Raw genomic sequence first — 22,836 nt, forward strand, 5'->3', positions numbered from 1 at the left:
AGAGAGGAAACTTACAAAGGACTCACACTTTGTCAGTGAAAAAATTCCCAAGTACTCCGGTTTTTGTTTGAAGTGTTTGCAGCTGCTTTTTGAAGGCCTTGGTGTGCGTCGGTGGTGCGTCCACACACAGCCAGACCTCAACAGGTGGCGGAAGCGATTTGCATAGGCTCACGCTGGGCGATCGCTGTAAGCATTAACCTGGAGGCGGCTGGTGGAACATACAATGTTTGTGTAGTAGCGCTCACTCCTGCTCAGCCAGAGGTTTTAATGGATTTTAACAGTGTGAACAGGTGCCTTCCCACTTTTAGTATTTTGTACAAATAAAGTTATATGATGCACATGTAGGGCCAATTTTTCTTATTGTTTGGCGTATCTAATTATAGGTTGGTCCTCCTTGGCAATCAAGTTGTGCAATAATTCAAATAATCCGCTCGCAATCAATTACATTTTGAATGTTAGGGGCACGTTGTGCGACTTTAACGTTGCATCAAACGCAACGTCCCACTGTGAAAGAGGCCTTAATTTAAAATTAACTAGTTAATTCCCACACTCTCCCATATTAATCCAAATAAATAATTTACATTAAAAAAAATAATAAAAAATGACAATTAAAAAAAAATACATAACTAGTTACCTTAGGGACTGACATTTTTAAATATGTATGTCAAAAGGGTATATTAACCCATTCGCGTTCCGTCGTTTTCACTTGAGAAATGTTTACCTCCCATTCATTAGCCTATAACTTTATCACTACTTATCACAATGAACTGATCTATATCTTGTTTTTTCCGCCACCAATTAGGCTTTCTTTGGGGGGTACATTTTGCTAAGAGCCACTTTACTGTAAATGCATTTTAACAGGAAGAATAAGAAAAAAACGAAAAAAATCATTATTTCTCAGTTTTCAGCCATTATAGTTTTAAAATAATACATGCCTCCATAATTAAAACTCACGTATTGTATTTGCCCATATGTCCCGGTTATTACACCGTTAAAATTATGTCCCTATCACAATGTATGGCGACAATATTTTATTTGGCAATAAAGGTGCATTTTTCCGTTTTGCATCTATCACTATTTACAAGTTTAAAATAAAAAAAATATAGAAATATTTAATCTTTACATTGGTATTTAAAAAGTTTAGACCCTTAGGTAAATATTTACATGTTTTTTTTTTTATTGTAATGTTTTTTGTTTTGTTTTTATATTAAAACATTTTATTTGGGTATTTTTGGGAGGGTGGGATGTAAACTATAGTTTTATAATGTAATTGTGTGTTGTTTTCAATTTTTATTTACTTTTAGTTGTAGTTTTAATTTTTGGCCACAAGATGGCGGCCATGCGTTTGTTTACATGACGTCACTCTAAGCGTAACACGCGCTTAGAGAGACGCAGTGGGAAGGCAATGGCCAGAAAAAGCACAGCTTCCGAGAGAAGCTGTCGCTTTTTCAGCAGGAGAGAGGAATCAGTGATCGGGCACCATAGCCTGATACATTGATTCCGTGGCTACCGAAGCGCGCATGGTTTCTGGACGTAGTTACTACGTCCAGAAACCAAAATAGGTTAATGTTATTTATGAAAATATGGGCTTATAAATAGTGATGGATGCAAAAATGAACCTTTATTTCCAAATAAAATATTGGTACCATACAGTGTACTATGGAAATATTTTAAACATTTTAATAACCAGGACAAATGGGCAAACAAAATGTGTGGATTTTAATTACGATAGCATGTATTATTTTAAAACAATAATGACCAAGAACTAATTAATTTTTTGCCTTTTTTTCTTATTTTTCCAATTAAAATGCATCCAGAATAAAATAATTCTTAGCAAAATGTACCACCCAAAGAAAGCCTAATTGGTGGCAAAAAAACAAGATATACAGTGGCTTGCAAAAGTATGTACACGTGAGAAGTGGAATGAAAATCATACATGATTCCAAACATTTTTTACAAATAAATAACTGCAAAGTGTTGTGTGCGTAATTATTCAGCCCCCTGAGTCAATACTTTGTAGAACCACCTTTTGCTGCAATTACAGCTGCCAGTCTTTTAGGGTATGTCTCTACCAGCTTTGCACATCTGGAGACTGAAATCCTTGCCCATTCTTCTTTGCAAAACAGCTCCAGTTCAGTCAGATTAGATGGACAGCATTTGTGAACAGCAATTTTCAAATCTTTCCACAGATTCTCGATTGGATTTAGATCTGGACTTTGGCTGGGCCATTCTAACACATGGATATGTTTTGTTTTAAACCATTCCATTGTTGCCCTGGCTTTATGTTTAAGGTAGTTGACCTGCTGGAAGGTGAACCTCCGCCCCAGTCTAAAGTCTTTTGCAGACTCCAAGAGGTTTTCTTCCAAGATTGCCCTGTATTTGGCTCCATCCATCTTCCTATAAACTCTGACCAGCTTCCCTGTTCCTGCTGAAGAGAAGCACCCCCAGAGCATGATACTGCCACCACATTTGACAGTGGGGATGGTGTGTTCAGAGTAATGTGCAGTGTTAGTTTTCTGCCACACATAGCGTTTTGCATTTTGGCCAAAAAGTTCAGTTTTGGTCTCATCTGACCAGAGCACCTTCTTCCACTTTTGCTGTGTCCCCCACATGGCTTGTGGCAAACTGCAAATGGGACTTCTTATGCTTTTCTGTTAACAATGGCTTTCTTCTTGCCACTCTTCCATAAAGGCCAATTTTGTGCAGTGCATAACTAATAGTTATCCTATGGACAGGTTCACCCACCTGAGCTGTAGATCTCTGCAGTTCGTCCAGAGTCACCATGGGCCTCTTGACTGCATTTCTGATCAGCGCTCTCCTTGTTCAGCCTGTGAATTTAGGTGGACGGCATTGTCTTGGTAGGTTTACAGTTGTGCCATACTCCTTCCATTTCTGAATGATCGTTTGAACAGTGCTCCATGGGATGTTCAAGGCTTTGGAAATCTTTTTGTAGCCTAAGCCTGCTTTAAATTTTTCAATAACTTTATCCCTGACCGGTCTGGTGTGTTCTTTGGACTTCATGGTGTTGTTGCTCCCAATATTCTCTTAGACAACCTCTGAGGCCATCACAGAGCAGCTGTATTTGTACTGAGATTAGATTACACACAGGTGCACTCTATTTAGTCATTAGCACTCATCAGGCAATGTCTATGAGCAGCTAACTGCACTCAGACCAAAGGGGGCTGAATAATTATGCACACCCCACTTTGCAGTTATTGATTTGTAAAAAATGTTTGGAATCATGTATGATTTTCGTTCCACTTCTCACATGTACACCACTTTGTATTGGTCTTTCATGTGGAATTCCAATAAAATTGATTCATGTTTGTGGCCGTAATATGACAAAATGTGGAAAACTTCAAGGGGGCCGAATACTTTTGCAAGCCACTGTAGATCGTTTCATTGTGATAAGTAGTAATAAAGTTATAGGCGAATGAATGGAAGGAGCGCTAAAAGGTGAAAATTGCTCTGGTACAGAAGGGGAAAAACCCCTTAGTGGTTAAAGTGGACCTGAACTCTTGCACATGACAGAAGGAAAACAGAGAGAAATGCACCCTGTATTTAGAGAGTTTAGCCTGTCTAATTCCTCCTCACCTGTGTCTAGTCACAAGTTGTAATTTGATCCCTCAGCTGTGTCAGCTGGCTGCCAAGCACAGAGGCTAAATTTGAAGGCACAGGATGTTAGCAATATGTCTGCTTCCATTAAAGCAGAAGGTAGATACACTGCAAATTTATTGCAGGATAAGTATAAGCTGTAACAAAGAAATTTCTTTATTTAAAGGTTATTATGCTGTTGCGTATCTTTTAGAGCAGAGAGGAAGTTCTGAGTTTAGGTCCGCTTTAACTCTGTCAGGTTTTTACTACTGTCTTAGCCCACAGTGGAAAGTTAACTTCCTGTTGCTCTGTAAGGAAACATAGTTGAGAAGACTTCACTACTGGTGAGACACAGGCAGAAAAATCAAACTAGCCTTTCTACTTCGTAAACTATAAAACACATTCTCAGTGGAATTGGCCTTTCATTCTGCATCTGCCTTATAAATAGGTAAATCGTGTTTAAATGCATACTTATTAAATATTCAAAAACAAAGGACCTCTCTACACAGTGGGCAGTATTGGCAACGAACCCAACCCATACAAATCTTCCATCATTATCAGTATAAAAAAAAGAAACCAGAAGTCTGCAGTCGTCACTTCCGTCGTCATTAGAAAAATATCGTCAAAATAATACCGTCTTGCGTACGTAATCATAGTGCGCCTGTTACTAAGCGACAGCGGAGCTCTCAAGACTACGGTCGGATTCTGTAACTGGCAGTGGGCAGTCCTGCCTCTCCACCGCAAAACTTTATTAACAAACAACAATATAACATAGGCTACTGTACCCTGAGAACTACGGCTTCTGTGGGAACTGACGACACAGAAGCGGAAAGAAAGCCTGTGCTGCGATTGGCTGCGCCGAGTGCAGTGTGTGTATGATTGAAGCGGTGGGTGCTCGAGGTTTGAAGACCATCTGCTACTTATCGAGTCTCACTGCCGGTAAGGGCACTGGAAGGTGCACAGCTGCCTTGTGTCTCGTCTAACTTCCTATATCTCTCCACATATTGCTGGCATATCACCCAGGCATAGTTTATAGTGACAAAAGATGACCAAGTTCTGTTACTAAACACAGGACGTGATTGCTGCCTTAGACACTTATGCTTGAGTTTAGTAGAATTATCATATACCTCTTTCATCATAACCACATTGATGCTAAGATGTATGTGAGCATGGTGATGAAGTTGTTATGAACTGCAGTGTATTTGATGATGAGTAAATTTGTGAAAGTTAGAACTGAGTTGATGTGTCCATTCCAAAGGAAGAAAAGGTGCCGATCTATTTGAAGGAACCCATAGGCGCTTCCTGCTCATGGCAATTTGGTTGCAACCTCTAATTTTTAAGAAATAGGGCACAGCAGGAAATGCCATCCATGGTACCAACTGAATTAAGTTTATTAAAGTTGCACAAGCTGAGACCGTAGCCAAAGCAAGCAATGTGCCTGAAAGACCATGAGCTTGCAATTTTTAGCGCAAGTGGTTTCAACCGGGGTCTCCTGTTTTGTCCAAATCAGCAGATGCTATCAAGTTGCTGCGAACAGAAAGGGGCCTTTGGTTGATGAGGTTTCCCACTGGGTCCCCTGCCCTCAACTAAACTAGCGCCAAAGGAAATACTGTTTATTTCAGTTTTCCATCAGTATAGACTGGCATCAGTGAATAGTGACTAGGAAAACTGATGGAGAAGCATGTGATCAGTTTGGTCAGGTGATATGTAAGTCTCTGATTTACTAGTCATGATCATGTGATAGTAGGATGTGATCACAGCAAATCAGAGCTTTGCAAATCTATCAGCTCTACAAACAAATCACATGCTTCTCCATGAGTTCTCTTATACATAAACATTACTATTAGTGAAATAGCGAGGATAAAATTATTCCATATATGTCCTTTTTTTAATGTAATTTTTCTAAAGGGATACTGAATATACTTTGAACAAATTGTTTAGGTACACTTGTACTACAAAGATGAGGCAAAATTTGAGGCTCTAGTTTGGGTGAGGTGACCCAGTGGAAAACCTCATAGGGAACACACACACAAAATGGGAATACACGCCCCAACGTAGTATGCTGGGTAATGAAACACCTCAGGTAGGAGTTTTAACAATAATAATTTTATTGGACACAGGAAAGGAAGATGTTTCGTCCACTCCCTCAGGTCTACAATACTTATGCAGCTGCATGCGCTGACTGGGAATGCCTATGATAATAGGGGCTCCCAGTCCCTGCTTTGTCCCTTCCCATGTCCTATAAAATGATTAGCCTTAAATCTCCTACTTGAGGTAAGACGGTTTCATTACCCATGTTTCCTGGACCAAACATGGCGGCATACATATGGGTATTGGCTCCGCCCCCCGAACCTGATAGGACAGATCACCTATAAGATTTCCGCTCCGCCCCCCTCCAGCCATTCTTTTTTCTGTCCTCGAATGGACAGCTTTGCCTATATTGTATTTCCAGTTTATTGTTTTGTTCTTTTTATCTATCTTTTTCTACAGGTACTTACTTATTTCCCCTGTGCCCAGCGGGTTCAGCCTCTCCCGCTGTTGAGGACGTCTGTACCCTTAAACAGGGTTTAATGTCGTCCTCATTCATGTGCCCCAGCGTGTCTGGAGTGCGGCTTGCCCTGCGCTGCAATGGCGCCGCCAGTTTTCGCTGCCTCCCTCCCTCCACCCCTCCATGCGTAGGCTGTGACGTGAGATCTTGCGAGATGCGAGATTTCGCTTTGGAAGTTCCTGATTGGCTGGGCGCCCTAATATGGGCATACAGGAAGCCGCAGAGCAATGGCTGCGCGCTGTTCCTGGCGGAGGAAAGTTGTATGTGTTCGCTCCTGGATGCGGAGACTGGAATCTTACGGAAGCCTGCTGAAGCCTTGCTGAGGCCTTGTTGAGGCCTGTTGAGGCCTTGCTGGTCCAGATTGCGGAGTCTTCCTTGCCATTCACCGCTGTGGGTCAGACTGATCGTTCCTTGGGGCTTGATTCTTCGGAAGAAGGTATGAAGTCCTCTGCCATATTCTAGAAATGCCAATGTCGCTACCTGCATTATGTGAAGGTTGGCTAGTAATTGTTCAATCCTTCTCTTAAACAGAGATATGGATCCTAGAGAGCAGGTGGAGGAGGTGGTCATTAACAGGTATAGACTACTAAATGTAGTCTTTCTGTTTATGCACATGGTGTCATCATATATAATTTTCCTGGCACAGGGTTCCTATGGGATGTTCAGTAAAAGAGTGCAGTTCCCCTTTGTCTTAATTTAGTCATAAGGGAAGTGATTGAAGCATATTGTATATGTTATACTATCTTGCAGTTCGGAAGGAGGAGGCCGGGCAGTATCCAAGCACCGATCCCCGTCTAAGGCCCGGCGGACCAGGTCGAAATCAAGGGACAGGAGCAAGAGCCGTTGTTCCCGGAATAAATCGGCCAAGAGGAACAAGTCCTCCAGAGATCGTAGATCCAGGTCCCGAAGTAGGAGCAAGAGACATCGGAAGGAGTCCTCGAGGAGGCGGGATTACCGCTCCAGATCAAGATCAAGGGACAGGCGTTCCAGAGACAATAGAAGGAGGCGATCTCCGAGTAGGGATCGTTATTCTTCTTATAGAAACAGAGGACGTTATGATTATAGGTCCCCTAAGAGGTCCCGTAGGGATTGGGACATTTCGCCTCAGTCTGAGGCCCTTGAGCCATTTCAGAGACCCATACAAAATCAATGTTGGTCCTGTTCTCAGCCAGCTATGCCAGATAAGAGGGTCTGTGAGGCCTGTTTTGCGGAGCTTGGAAGAGAGAGAGACACTGATAACCAGCAGGTACTGGCCTTTATTCAACAAGCGGTTAGAGACACCTTCCAGAGTATGGCACCTCCGCAACCAGCAGCGACAGGGGTCCCTCAGGCACCATTGGAGGATCCCCTCCCTCAGGAGGATTCACCGCAAGGGGGCTTCAGTTTCGCGCTGGTGCCAGCATTTCTAGCAGCCATAAAATCAGCTATTGACTGGCAGGAGGAAGAGGGTTCGGCTCACGAGCCAGATAGATACTATCCTCACCTCGACCAGCAACCAGAAGCGTTCCCGTTCATGAAGGTCATTAGAGAAGTGATCATGAAGGAATGGAGTAAAGTAGAGCAAAAGGCCTCTCTTAACAACAGATTCTCAAAGCTTTACCCTTTAAAGCAGGAGGATGCTAAGCTACTGGATTCTGCACCGGCTGTGGACGCTTCAGTCATCAGATTGGCCAAGCACGTGACGCTCCCCATGGAAAATGCTATAGCCTTTAAGGAGCCTTCCGATAGAAAGATTGACACAGACGTCAAGAAGGCCTTTTTAGCGGCAGGAGCCGCATGCAAGCCAGCTATTGCCTTAACTTCCTTGGCAAAAGCTACCCATGTCTGGGTAGAGAATGTGGAATCAGCCCTGAATTCGGGCGCGGACAAGCAGGAGATAATAAAAGCTTTGGAGGAGCTAAAGCTAACCGGGGACTTTATGGGAGAGGCAGCAATTGACGTTATCAGATCAGCCGCCAGGTCAATGCTGCACAGCGTCACGGCCAGAAGAGCTCTCTGGTTGAAACCTTGGTCCGCCGACGCAGCATCCAAAGCAAATTGGTGTAAGATTCCTTTCGATGGGTCTTATCTATTCGGCCCTCAGATGGATGATGCAATTTCAAAGGTGACTGGGGGAAAGTCTGGTCTGATCCCACAAGATCGAAAGCAGAGGCCATTTAGGCAGCAGACGTCTAGAAGAAATCCCAGTACCAGGTTTCAGCAGTCAAGATCGTACAGACCGAGCCAACAGTTCAATAGGAATTGGAAGGGGACCCAGGCCTCCTTTGCTAAGGGTTGGAAGAACAAGGCCTCATCCGATCCCCAGCAGAGTCAAAAGCGTTTTTGATGGGACGTCCACTCAGGATTCCCAGGTGGGGCCAGACTGCACCGTTACTGGGAATCTTGGGTGGGAATAATCAAAGACCCCTGGGTGGTGAACACTCTGAAGGTGGGACATTCTTGGAGGTTCAAGAGGAGACCTCCACGGTTCAAGTTCACACCCACGAAGATCCCACGAGACAAAGAGAGGTATCTAGCTCTAAGGGATTTTGTGCAGACGCTGCTCAGACAGGAAGCAATCATTCCCATCCCAGTCGAGGAAAGTCATGTAGGAATCTTTTCACCACTATTCTTGGTAAGAAAGTCCTCAGGAGGATGGAGGCCGGTCCTCGACTTGAAGTTTCTAAACAAGCACATAAGTATAAAACACTTCAAAATGGAATCCTTGCAGTCAATAACCTCCATGATAGCTGTAGACGACTGGATGACAACGGTGGATTTGGCAGACGCCTACTTACATATTCCCATCAAGAGCGAATTTCAGAAGTTCCTCAGGTTTGCAGTAGAGGGAAGATGCTATCAATTTCGATGCCTACCATTTGGCCTGTCTACAGCCCCAAGGACCGTCACCAAGATCCTGCTTCCGGTAGTGGTGTATCTAAGAGTTCAGGGGCTGAGAATTTATCATTACCTAGACGACATCCTGCTGCTCCATCAAGATTGCCAGGGCTTACTGCAGCATCAGAAGACCTTGCTCAGTCTACTGCAACAGCTCGGTTGGTTGGTCAACTTCGACAAGAGTCAGCTATCCCCGGCTCGGGACTTAATATTTCTGGGGGCAAGGTTTCGGACAGTACAGAACCAAATCTTCCTACCAGATCAGAAGGTAGAAGCGATACAGAGAAGAGTTCAGAGATCTCTGCGAGTCACAAGTTTGTCAGCGAGAGACTGTCTAAGCCTGCTGGGTTCTCTGTCATCTGCAATACCGATGGTGAAGTGGGCCCACTGGTTTCTCAGGAAGTTCCAATTCTTTTTCCTTCTTCACTGGAACAAGAGGAGCCTGAATCAGAGGTTCTACCTCCCTCTGGATGTGAAGAGTTCTCTTCTCTGGTGGACCAGGGAGCAGAATTTGAGGAATTGTCGGCAGATTCAGCCAGATCCCCCAGTGGTAATCACGACCGATGCCAGTATCAGAGGATGGGGAGCCCATTGCAAGGATGTGCAAGTTCAGGACAGGTGGAGGACGATACAGGAAGGTGTACCCTCCAATCTCCTGGAGTTAAGAGCGGCCTTCATGGCTTTGAAGGCTCTTCAGCATATGATCTACGGGAAGTCAGTGTTAATGAGAATAGACAATGTAACCGCAGTGGCCTATATCAGAAGACAGGGGGGGACTCGGAGCGGGTCTCTCCTTCAAGAAACCGCACATCTCATGACCTGGGCAGTGAAGAACTTGGCAGACCTAACGGCAATCTATTTGCCAGGGGAGCAGAATACCTTGGCGGATCAGCTGAGCAGGGAATTTGTGGATCCCCACGGGTGGTCCTTAGACAAGGAGGTCTTCTTGGAAATCACCAAGAGATGGGGTCTTCCACAGGTAGACCTATGCGCTTCCCCGAGGAACAAGAAGGTTCAGAAGTTTTTCTCTCGGTTTCATCACCCCTCGACGGCAGGAGTGGTCTGTCTGGTCCAGAAGTGGGACTTCGATCTGGGTTATGCTTTCCCTCCGTTCCCTCTGATTGCGAGATTCCTTCAGAAACTGTGCAGAGAATCATGCACGATCATCACTATACTTCCCTTCTGGCCCCGAAGGCCTTGGTTTGCCCTAGCAACATTAAGTATGGAGGATGCAATCAGGTTGCCAATGAGTCACAAACTCCTGTCCCAAGGGAGCATCCTTCATCCGAGGGTCAAGGAGCTGGATTTAGCGGCCTGGAGGTTGAAAGGAAGAGGTATGAGAACATCGGATGTTCCAGACAGGTGATAGAGACTCTTCTAAAAGCAAGAAAACCTTCCACGAATTCCACATACTACCGGATATGGGAAAGATTTGTGAGTTTCGCTTTGGAAGGAGGATTCGATAGCATGAAGCCGGAGGTCCAGAACATCCTTGACTTCTTGCAAACGGGAGTTGATAAAGGCCTTAGTGTGGCAGCCATAAAGGTCCAGGTTTCAGCCTTATCAGCATTGACAGGTCATCGATGGGCCACTCACTCTATAGTGGTGCAGTTTATCCAGGCACTTCTTAAAATGCGTCCTCCCAGGAAGCCCTTCTTTCCAAAGTGGGACCTGTCTTTGGTACTGGAGGTTTTGTCCTCTCCTCCATTCTTTCCTCTACAGTCCTTGTCATTAGAAGATCTAACGATGAGAACAGTCTTCCTAACAGCGATGGCCTCGGGAAAAAGAGTGTCAGATCTCCAGGCTCTGGGCTGCTCTGGCAGCCTTTTGGAGTTCTTCCCAGACAGGGTTGTGATTAGACCAGTGCTGCAGTTTGTTCCGAAAGTAGCCTCTTCGTTCCACATAAATCAGGAGCTTTCTTTACCCACTCTTCTGGCGGAGGAGAATTATCATCCTTTAGACGTGGGGCAGTCCATAAGACTGTATCTGGAAGCTACAGCTTTGTTCAGGACCTCAGAGTATCTATTCATCAATTTCAGAGGCCCCAGGAAAGGAATGCCAGTAACCTCTAGAACTATTGCTTCGTGGCTGGTAAAGACCATACAGAAGGCTTATATTCTTAAGAAATTACCTGTACCTACTGAAGTTCGGGCTCATTCAACCAGGGGCATGGCTGCTTCCTGGGCTTGTTTTTCTAAAGTCTCTGTAGAGTCTATTTGTAGAGCAGCAGGGTGGTCTTCCGTTAATACTTTTTTGAGACATTACCATGTTGACCCTGCTTCCTTGTCATCTGTTGATTTTGGGAGAGCTGTATTGTCTGTATAAATAAAGTGTTAATCTTTTTGCAACAGTTCCCTCCCTCAAGCGTGATTTGTTATATCCCATATGTATGCCGCCATGTTTGGTCCAGGAAATCGGAAAATTGATACTTACCTTCCGTAATTTTCCTTTCCTGGATCAAACGATGGCGGCATGCAGACCCCTCCCTCTTGTCCATTCGAGGCCTGATTTTCACCAGAATGGCTGGAGGGGGGCGGAGCGGAAATCTTATAGGTGATCTGTCCTATCAGGTTCGGGGGGCGGAGCCAATACCCATATGTATGCCGCCATCGTTTGATCCAGGAAAGGAAAATTACGGAAGGTAAGTATCAATTTTCCGATTTACTTATTGCATACTACATTGGGATGCCTCCTCCCATTTTGTATATAGATTCCCCCTCCCCCCCAGGGGTGTTCCCTGAGATAAGTATTCAGTGGTCCTGTTTCTGGAGTGCGACCCAACCTATCCCGAAGAGGATACCCATTCTGCTGGTAGATGGACTTCTCCACCTGCCTAATACTGTGGTTTATAGCAACCCAGGTTTTGTAAATTGTGTTTGTTTCACGCTTTCATTACCTGGAAATACTACACTATCTGGTGCTCCTGGTTGTTTCTGTTTCCTTTTTCCTCTCATGGTTCTTGAGGTTCTTCAACAGAATTTCATCCATCAGACACCTCTCATCCTCATGGGGAACAATTCTCCAATTGCAGCACTCTCTATAACTTGAAGTGCTCTAGTTATTATTAATATTTATTTTTTTATTTATAAAGTGACATCTTCCGTAGCACTGTACATAGTGTGTGTGTATGTATGTATGTATGTGTGTATATATATATATATATATATATATATATATATATATATATATATATATATATATATATATATATATATATATATATATATATATATACATACATACATACATACATACATACATACATACATACATACATACATACATACATACATACATACATACATACATACATACATACATACATACATACATACATACATACATACATACATACATACATACATACATACATACATACATACACAGTGTTCTCCCCAGAATTTTTTTCCAGCCGGGTGGCATGAAATAGTAGCCGGGTGACATGAAAAAGTAGCCGGGTGGGGAGAGTTGAAAATGCAGGGCAACTGTGCTTACAGCATAGGAATAGGTGAGGAGGTGAGCCGATGACAGCCGGGTGGTCACAAAATCTAGCCGGGTGGAGCACCCGGCTAAAAGAGCCTGGGGAGAACACTGCTACATACATACATACATACATACATACATACATACATACATACATACATACATACATACATACATACATACATACATACATACATACATACATACATACTTCAAGACACTGTACAATCATGACATCCAGTAATACAAGTACAGATATCATATTTACATAGTGAATGTGTAGTTTGAGATACCACTAAAATTGGTACACATTCATATGGTAAATTACAGCAAAATGAGAAAGAGTAGGAGGTGGTGCCTGCTCTTCACAAGTTTACAATCTAGGGGGTAATGGAGTGGAAACAATAGGGAAGGATTATTGGACTTCCATTCTTTGTAAAAAAAAAAAAAAAAAAAAAATGTTATAATCCTTCCTGATAGAAGTTAGTAGAAGAAGAAAAAAAAAAAACAATAGGGAAGGAAGCACCGTTTAGTGGATGAGGCAGTGAACCTCCAATGCTACTTATAGGCTTGTTTGGAAAGGTGTGTTTTTAGAGTACGTTCGAAGGTTTCCAGGCTTGGAGCATCATGGACAGGCTGTGGGAGAGAGTCCCAAAGGAGAGGGGCTGCAGTGAGAAATCCTGGATGTGAGAGGAGATGATTAAGCTAGTTGACAAAAGGGTCTCTTATGCTGGGGATACACGGTATGTTTCTGTACCGTGTATCGACCAGCTGATCCGGCCAGCTGATAATATTCAGCTGGCCCGATCATGCCGCTCGACCCCCGCCCGCTCTATCCCCGCCGACGGACAATGGCAGGGAATCGAGCGGTGATGAGGAAGCCCCAGGGGCTGACGAGCGGCAATCGATCCGAGCGGGGATGCGCCGGCATCGAGCCGCTGGCTCGATCCGGCGCATAAAAGGTGCTGTGTATGCCCGGCATTAGGAGGAGCAGGCGGGGAGGTATCTGGAGATGAATGAGGAAATGTATGGAGGTTCCAGCTTGTCTATAGCTTTGTATGATAGTGTGAGGCATTTAAACTGGATACTTTGGTAATTAGTAACCAATGGAGAGATTGGCAGAGAGGGCCTGCTTCAGAGGAGTCAGAGGAGAGGTAGATGAGATGGGCAGCAGAGTTTAGTAGGGACTGGAGAGGTACCAGTCTGCTTTTTGGTAAACCACAGAGTAGGGTGTTACAGTAATTGTCTGAATATTACTACCTATCCGAAACCCAAAGGTTGTACAAGGCAGGGCTGTGGAGTAGGAGTTGAGGAGTCGGAGTAATTTTGGGTACCCGGAGTCGGTGGTTTCATAAACTGAGGAGTCGGAGTTGGAGTCGGAAGATTTTTGTACCGACTCCACAGCCCTGCTACAGGGTGCTGTCATTGGAGAACTGTTGAAACAGCAATTAATTACAATAGTGAAATTTCTCTCAGGTTTCCTGCTAAGTCAAGGCAACCACCAGATTTTGCTAGGTTGTACATTTAACCTCCTTGGCGGTAACCCCGTGTGTGACACGGGGTAAGCCGCCGGAGGGTGCCGCTCAGGCCCTGCTGGGCCGATTTACGTAATTTTTTTTTTTCAAAAACGCAGCTAGCACTTTGCTAGCTGCGTGTTTGCTCTAATCGCTGCCGCCGATGCGCCGCTACCCGGCGCGGAAACAGGCCCCCCCCCCGCATACCCCTTGCACAGCCTGGCCAATCGCCGTCGATTACGTCACTCCATTCGTCGCCATGGCGACGGGGGAAGCCCTCAAGGAAATCCCATTCAGAATGGGATTTCCTTATGGGCAAGTGGCGCCGACGGCGATCGGAGGGGATGGGCGGACGCCGCGGGAAGGGGGGAAGCATGTAGCTAGCGCTAGGCTAGCTACATGCTAAAAAAAAAAAAAAAAAAAAAAAAAAAAAAAGCGAAAAAAAACCCTCCCGCGGGAATTATACGGCCAGGGGGTTAAAGTGAACCTTAAGCCAGAAAATAAAAATGAGTTTTACTCACCTGGGGCTTCTACCAGCCCCCTGCAGCAGTCCTGTGCCCTCGCAGCCACTCACTGCTCCTCTGGTCCCCCGCTGCCAGCTAGTTTCGTTTTTGCCGTCAGGACTGGCCACGCGTATCTTCTTCCGCATTCCCGACTGCAATTAGCGCTATTGCGAGGCGCAACGCGTACAAAAATACGTGTTGACGCATATCTTTGCGTGCGTAATGCGGCAACACGTATTTTTGTACGCGTTGCGTCCCGCAATAGCGCTAATTGCAGTCAGGAATGCGGAAAAAGATACGCGTGGCCTGCCCTGACGGGCCTGTCGGCAAAAACGAAACTAGCTGGCAGCGGGGGACCAGAGGAGCAGTGAGTGGCTGCGAGGGCACAGGACTGCTGCAGGGGGCTGGTAGAAGCCCCAGGTGAGTAAAACTCCATTTTTTTTTTTTTCTGGCTTAAGTGTCCCTTTAAGATTGTATAGTTCAGGGCTCGTTTCCACTAACTGCTGCACGTGGTTGTGAGATGCACGGTGGCACTTCCTAGTCCTTGAGCAAGCAGATGAATCTCAGAAGATGGGATTCGCTGCCACCCGCATGGAAAAATGCTGCAATGTCGGTCAAATCGCTATGGCAAGCGATTCGGACGACCGCAGCAATATTCCATATGGCATAGTTTCCCCACACGATTTGCCTGCGGGGAAACTGCGGGTTCGGCCCAATTTCCGCAATAGTGGAAACGGGCCCCTATAGCGTTTTAGAAATTGGAGGTTTGCCAAGCAACTGCAGCACCTATGCTCAAATGCTCACTTTAAAATATTATATGCACATCTGGTGAATTGGTGTGGCCAGTATAATACATATTAAGATTTTTCGCACACAATTGGCCATATACACCTAGTACCTCTCAGTTGTATAAATGATTCTTTATTGAACATAGAAAAGCTGCCGGTAGACACCTTATACGACCAATGACACAGACAGAATTAAAAATCTGTTTTGATTTCTGCGCAGAAATGGGTTTTTAATTCTGTCTGTGTCATTGGTCGTGTAAGGTGTCTACCGGCAGCTTTTCTATGTTCAATAAAGAATCATTTATACAACTGAGAGGTACTAGGTGTATATGGCCAATTGTGTGCGAAAAATCTTAATACCCTATAGCGTTTTAGGCCTGGGGCCCACTGGCAGTGCTTTGTCACCATTTGCGGATTGCCGCGATCGCAAAGCGCTGCATGCAGCACTTCACGTCTCATGTCCTGCCAATACAGGATCTTCTCAAAAAATTTGCATATTGTGATAAAGTTCATTATTTTCTGTAATGTACTGATAAACATTAGACTTTCATATATTTTAGATTCAAATACACACAACTGAAGTAGTTCAAGCTTTTTATTGTTTTAATATTGATGATTTTGGCATACAGCTCATGAAAACCCAAAATTCCTATCTCAAAAAATTAGCATATTTCATCCGACCAATAAAAGAAAAGTGTTTTTAAAACAAAATAAAGTCAACCTTCAAATAATTATGTTCAGTTATGCACTCAATAGTTGGTCGGGAATCCTTTTGCAGAAATGACTGCTTCAATGCGGCGTGGCATGGAGGCAATCAGCCTGTGGCACTAATCAGGTGTTATGGAGGCCCAGGATGCTTCGATAGCGGCCTTAAGCTCATCCAGAGTGTTGGGTCTTGCATCTCTCAACTTTCTCTCCACAATATCCCACAGATTCTCTATGGGGTTCAGGTCAGGAGAGTTGGCAGGCCAATTGAGCACAGTAATACCATGGTCAGTAAACCATTTACCAGTGGTTTTGGCACTGTGAGCAGGTGCCAGGGCGTGCTGAAAAATGAAATCTTCATCTCCATAACGCTTTTCAGCAGATGGAAGCATGATTCCACTTTTGAACCAGAAACAGCGGCAGAAGCGCATGACCTGGGCTACAGAGAAGCAGCACTGGACTGTTGCTCAGTGGTCCAAAGTACTTTTTTTTGGATGAAAGCAACTTTTACATGTCATTCGGAAATCAAGGTGCCAGAGTCTGGAGGAAGACTGGGGAGAGGGAAATGCCAAAATGCCTGAAGTCCAGTGTCAAGTACCCACAGTCAGTGATGGTCTGAGGTGCCATGTCAGCTGCTGGTGTTGGTCCACTGTGTTTTATCAAGGGCAGGGTCAATGCAGCTAGCTATCAGGAGATTTTGGAGCACTTCATGCTTCCATCTGCTGAAAAGTTTTATGGAGATGAAGATTTCATTTTTCAGCGCGACCTGGCACCTGCTCGCAGTGCCAAAACCACTGGTAAATGGTTTACTAACCATGGTATTACTGTGCTCAATTGGCCTGCCAACTCTCCTGACCTGAACCCCATAGAGAATCTATGGGATATTGTGAAGAGAAAGTTGAGAGACGCAAGACCCAACACTCTGGATGAGCTTAAGACCGCTATCGAAGCATCCAGGCCTCCATAACACCTGAGCAGTGCCACAGGCTGATTGCCTCAATGCCACGCCTCATTGAAGCAGTCATTTCAGCAAAAGGATTCCAACCAACTACTGAGTGCATAACTGAACATAATTATTTGAAGGTTGACTTTTTTTGTTTTAAAAATACTTTTCTTTTATTGGTCGGATGAAATATGCTAATTTTTTGAGATAGGAATTTTGGGTTTTCATGAGCTGTATGCCAAAATCATCAATTTTAAAACAATAAAAGGCTTGAACTACTTCAGTTGTAGTGTATTTGAATCTAAAATATATGAAAGTCTAATGTTTATCAGTACATTACAGAAAATAATGAACTTTAACACAATATGCTAATTTTTTGAGAAGATCCTGTATATATATTTTTTTGAATATATACACACACATGCCACAAATTGTCTCTTGCACTCCATTAATCTACTGATTTCCTCTTCATTTGTAGTTACTTCCCACACAAGGGTTCTCTATCTTATTCAGGGGAATTCTCCTTCTATTAAATTTTTTTTTCCTCACCTTTAAAATTGCCTACCTATCCTATTCTCTACCCTAATCCTTTACTGTTTAAGGCTGATGCCCAGCTCCTGCTGAAGTGAAGCACCGCACAGGTTACTTTATCAGTCTTTTATCTGGATCCTGTCATGTACCACTCAATATCCGATATGGAATATTGTTCTGAATGCTGCCACAGGCGCTCTCAGCCCCCATCCTCTTGACATGCTCTCCTCTCAAAAAGAGTCCCTTTGCTATCAGTAATTGCTTGATATAACAATTGAAAGGACTTTAACTTTGAAGAGATTTCAATGCAATTGTTGTATAGAATTGAATGTGTATATTGTTTATAAACGTGTGGGTGCATTCACATTGTAAGTTTGGATGTGTATGGTCCTTTTCTCCTTGTATGCCATGCATTTGTGACTGTCTTGTGTTTGTAATCTATGCCCCTTTTTTAGTTTGTTCATTTACGTATAAACCAAGGTTAATAATGTATTTATATTAGAGAGGGTCTCTTTCCTCAATTCCCATACGTGTCTGTTTTGGAAAGTAAGCTAGGTATCTGTTGGGAAATAAATGCACTCTGGCCGTACTTGTATAGTTACAAGTAAAGCATGTTTTAGGCTCAGGAATTTTGGAAGGTTATCACTCTGTTCAATGATGCCTACCTATAACCTATTATTGGAAATTTTGTGAACTGTTTTGCAGCATCATGGATCCAGCTCTCTTGAGGGACAGGGAGCTCTTTAAGAAGAGAGCTTTGAGCACTCCTGCAGTAGAAAAGCGTTCAGCTTCAGCAGAATCCTCAAAGAAGAAGAAAGCCAAACTTGATTCTGGTGGGATATCTGGCTCTAAGCAGGGCTCAGGTGAGTCTGCTGGATTTTAGGAAAGGACTTTTATTAGTAATCAAAATGTAAGCTCATCTAAAAAAAATACTCTACAGGATAAAAATAAAATTAAAAAGACATGACTACTAGTGCCACACTCTAATTATAATTATACTAAAAGAGAACCACCTAGTAACCCAAACAATCTTCATTTCAGTGTTCACATCAGAGGGCAGTCCAGTTCTTCCGTAAGTCTCATGGGATTGTCACATACTGATGTAAAGTCAGCATCCAGCTACTACCACTGACTTCAATTACTCAATGTGCTGTGTAAAGCTTTGAGGAAAATGACTACACTTCCCAATCATTTTTAAAGGACCACTATTGTAAAATTTAAAAAAATAGAATGAAAAAAAAAAAAACCCTAAAAAATATTTATACTGAAGAGAAAGCTAGTAGAAGGGATAGTAAAGGGTTAAGACTGAGATGAAAAATAAATTACACTGCTGTTTACACATACATGACAGCCTACATGTGATGGGTCTTACCGAAGGTTTATCTACCTGGCTAAAATCAAGAGACAGTTTTACTACTAGCTGAAATGCCGTTGGGCAGCTATCAGCCCGCAGTGCTATAACCCCATTGGTAAGAGGTGTCACATACAGGCTCATGTATGTGTAAACAATAGTGTGATTTATTTTTTTAACTATTTCTTAACCCTTTACTTACGCCTTCTACTAGCTTTTTCTTCAGTATACCGGTAAATCATTTTTAGTTTTATTTTTTTATAAATTTTGTGATAGCGGTGCTTTAATTTGAGTTGCTGACAGGGCCGGTTTAAGCAACAATGGGGCCCCAGGGCAAAATAAACCTGGGGGGCCCCCCCCAACATATACCACGGAACAAAAAGCGGCATTAGGGGACCTTTTTTGCAGCTGGTATAGTCAGGGTGTGAAGTCCCAATCGGTCAGAGCTCCACATTCTGGCTATCCCAGCCTGCATGGGGGACAAGGGGTTAAAAAGTTTCAGGAGGGGGGACCCCACATATTTTTTTTTTTTAAATTCCCACACTCTAAACATAAAAAAAAATTGGGAAAATAGGAAAAAATGCCAGGGATCTTCATACAGCCATATTGCGGCTGTATAGCGATCCATGGCCAAAGCGATGCGGCTGCGTATGGACCCCCTGGAAACCCCGTCAGGAAATTTATTGCGCCTTCCTTTGATACATGTAAAATTACACTACCGTTAGGTTTGCTACTAAAAGTGACATTTACCGCATTTAAAAGTTTACTTCTTTCCTTCTAAACTTTAAAATCGATTTTCTCAAAAACTATAAGGTCTTTTTGAAAAATTGTTTTTTCCTCTTATTCCCAATGATCTCCTTAACATATCCTGTAAATTTAGGGTTTCTAGCATTTAAGGTGGATTTGCTATTAACCATTAAAGTCGGCAGGTTTTTAAATGTGTTTTATTTCCTTTGAAACTTTAAAATCGATTTTCTCAAAAACTATAAGGCCCATTTGAAAATTTTTTTTTTCCTCTTGTAGCCACTGGGGGCCCCTACAAGCTCTGGGGCAGCTGCCTCCTTTGCCTTAATGGTAGCGCCGGCCCTGGTTGCTGACATGCACATATGCATTCATACATGATTGTGTAAGCAGTTAGCTGGCATTTTCTCAAGCATGAGCGAATGTCCACTGGTTTTTAGCTTCTAAACGCTGTGCTGTAAAACTTTCCCTTTGAACTAGCCACACATTTGGCCATACACTTGTAGATCAGGGATATGCTCAATATCTATGTGCTGTACTACCTTGAAACACTCAATATTAGATTAGTTTCCAGCTGTTGATCATGTACTGCTTCTTGCTTGATTGCACAAAGAGCTACATTTCGCAGTCAATGTTTTATGATTATTGGTAAGAAGATTCAATGCGTGTTGAGAGAACTTACATGCATAGAGGTGATTGGTTGCATAGTTATCTAAAGCCACACCTGCTTGCTTACTGGCAGCTTATCCTGACAGGTAATACAGAGGTATCTTCACACACAGATGTGCTCATGCTAGGTTAGCCAACTGGCACTGAACCTGAGGAAGTGGACTTGAGCTCTGCAAAACAGGTTATTTGTACCACTAAAGCTTCTAAAATTCACTTTATTGGTTGCTCATTCCGAGAGGTATGTAGTTACTTTAAACTCCTTTTTAGTAAACTGAACCTCTTCCTGGGTGCCTCCTACTCCCTAATGTTATTATTTTAAGAGTCTGTTCCAAGGTGCAGGAGTGGACTGTCTGCCCATCTCCATGGTTTTGAACACCTTTTTCATACTCTATCTATACTGACAAACTGTTTCCTCTGTAGTGTTTCACCTGCCCCCCCAACACATGTGTAGCAAGTTTATACAGATACTTCGATACAATGTTGGAGTTGTGTATAGACTTATATTTAAAACCATCACAAAGGAACGTTTTTCTGTAGTGTACTGTGAAATTACACTTATCTGGAAATTTTGGGATAAGTGTTCCATTTTATGGAGTAATTTTTTCTATCAAATGAGCTACAGTTTTTGTTGTGTTTTTTTTTTTTTTTCCAGCTAGGGCATAACTACAGCGCTGGAATTATTTATACCCCTTGCAAATTTTGACTATAGTTACTTTTTTCCAGGGCTGTGGAGTCGGAGTTGGAGTCGGGGCAATTTTGGGCACCCGGAGTCGGAGTTGGAGTCGGAGTCGTGGTTTCAGAAACTGAGGAGTGGGAGTCGGAGTCGCATGATTTTTGTACAAAATCCACAGCCCTGTTAAGTATTAGACTAAGGAGTCGGAGTCGAGGAGTTGGAGTCTGAGCAATTTTGGGTACCCGGAGTCGTGGTTTCAGAAACTGAGGAGTCGGAGTTGGAGTCGGAAGATTTTTGTACCGACACCACAGCCCTGCTTTTTTCAACCAGCAAGTCATTTTTTTGAAGGAAAATGACATAGGTGTCTCCCAAAAGATAAGACGACGTACAAGTGGCATTATTGTGGGGAAAAAAAAACATTTCTCAGCCTTTATTTATATTTGAGCAAAAAGTGTCCAGTCCAAAATTATTCATACCCTTCACAAACTGTCAGTCTGTGGGAAAATCCAAAGTTCTATACCATTCCAAATAGTCCAAGCTGTTCTAAAGCATCCTAATTACCCTGATTAATTGGGAACATCTGTTTTAATCAACTCAATAGGTGAAAAACAGCAGCTATCTGCAGTTGGTTTGTGGACAATCATGGCTAAAACGAAGGAGCTCAGTGAGGATCTGCGACTGCGCATAGTGCTGCTCACAAGTCAAGAAAGGGCTACAAGGCCATTTCTAAATGTTTTCAAGTTGCAGTGGCTACAGTACAAAGTATTTTTAAAAAATACAAGATGTTCCGCACTGTGGAAAATCTCAGAGGACATGGTCGGAAGCCAAAAGTGACACCTGTGCTGGCCAGGAGGATAGTGAGAAAGGTGAAAAAGAATCCAAGTATCACCACCAAGGCCATCCTGGTGAATCTGGGCTGTGCTGGTGGCAATGTCTCAAGGCAGACAATCCAACAGACACCGCACACTGCTGAGTTCCGCGGATGCAGACCAAGGAGGACGCCACTTCTCCAGATAAGGCACACAAAAGCTCACTTGGCCTTTGCAAATGCTCATCTGGACAAAGAAGACTTCTGATCCTCTGTGTTATGGCCAGATGAAACAAAAATTGTTTGGTCACAATGATGCTTCCTTCATTTAGCAAGAAAAAGGAAAAGCCTTCAACCTAAAGAACACCATCCCCACTGTTCAAAATGGAGATGGGAACCTAATGCTTTGGGGGTGTTTTTCAGCCAATGGACCAGGGAACCTAATCCTAGTAAACAGCACCATGAAAAAAAGAGCAATACATGAAGATTTTCCACAACATCATCAGGCAGTCTGCACAGTAACTAACTTGGCCTTGGGCACCGGTGGACATTTCAGCATAATGACCCAAAACATGCAGCAAAAGTGGTGAAGAAATGGTTAGCAGCAACAACGTTAACGTTTTGGAGTGGCCCAGCCAGAGTCCTAACTTGAATCCAATTGAGAATCTGTGGAGTGAGCTAAAGATCAAGGTGATAGCAAGTACCCTCCAACCTGGAAGATTTGGAGCTCATTGCTAAAGATGAATGGGCAAAAATACTTGTGAAGACATGCAAAAAGCTGGTCTGCAATTATAGGAAGCGTTTGATTGCTGTAATAGCCAATAAAGGCTTTTCTATTGATTATTGAGACGGGTATGAATAATTTTGGACTGGACACTTTTATGGACTATGAACTGATTATTCAATACAAACATGATTGGGGACTGGGTTTACTATATGAGTTTACTATAAGAAGATTGTACTGTATTTGCTATGAGATCCCACTAGATGGAGGGCAACCGGAAAGTATTCACACATTTTGTTATGTTGCAGCCTTATTCCAAAATGAATTTTATTTTTTTTTCCCCTCACAATTCTACACACAACACCCCATAATAACAATGTTTAA

The 22,836-nt window shown here is 43.3% G+C and overlaps 2 protein-coding genes across 6 annotated transcripts in view; one reads left to right on the top strand and one right to left on the bottom strand.

The window, feature by feature from the left end:
- Positions 1 to 4,324, bottom strand: part of LOC137506317 (putative nuclease HARBI1) — a 70,520-nt gene extending 66,196 nt beyond the window's left edge. For 3 of the 5 annotated variants that reach the window (XM_068233597.1, XM_068233593.1, XM_068233592.1), the window contains exon 1: positions 4,066 to 4,201. The gene's annotated coding sequence lies outside the window, so the exon portion shown is untranslated. Of the gene's footprint in view, positions 1 to 4,065; positions 4,202 to 4,240 lie in introns of those variants that run through there. The other 2 variants (XM_068233596.1, XM_068233594.1) reach the window with 1 other exon arrangement.
- GTF2E2 (general transcription factor IIE subunit 2) overlaps positions 4,248 to 22,836 on the top strand; it is a 93,990-nt gene continuing 75,401 nt past the window's right edge. Inside the window, exons 1-2 of the mRNA XM_068233598.1 lie at positions 4,248 to 4,533; positions 18,192 to 18,349. Coding sequence (XP_068089699.1) covers positions 18,196 to 18,349 — 154 coding nt within the window. The 5' untranslated portion in view covers positions 4,248 to 4,533; positions 18,192 to 18,195. The remainder of the gene's footprint in view (positions 4,534 to 18,191; positions 18,350 to 22,836) is intronic.

Source organism: Hyperolius riggenbachi, chromosome 1, assembly GCF_040937935.1.
Source record: "Hyperolius riggenbachi isolate aHypRig1 chromosome 1, aHypRig1.pri, whole genome shotgun sequence".
Taxonomy (NCBI): Eukaryota; Metazoa; Chordata; class Amphibia; order Anura; family Hyperoliidae; genus Hyperolius; species Hyperolius riggenbachi.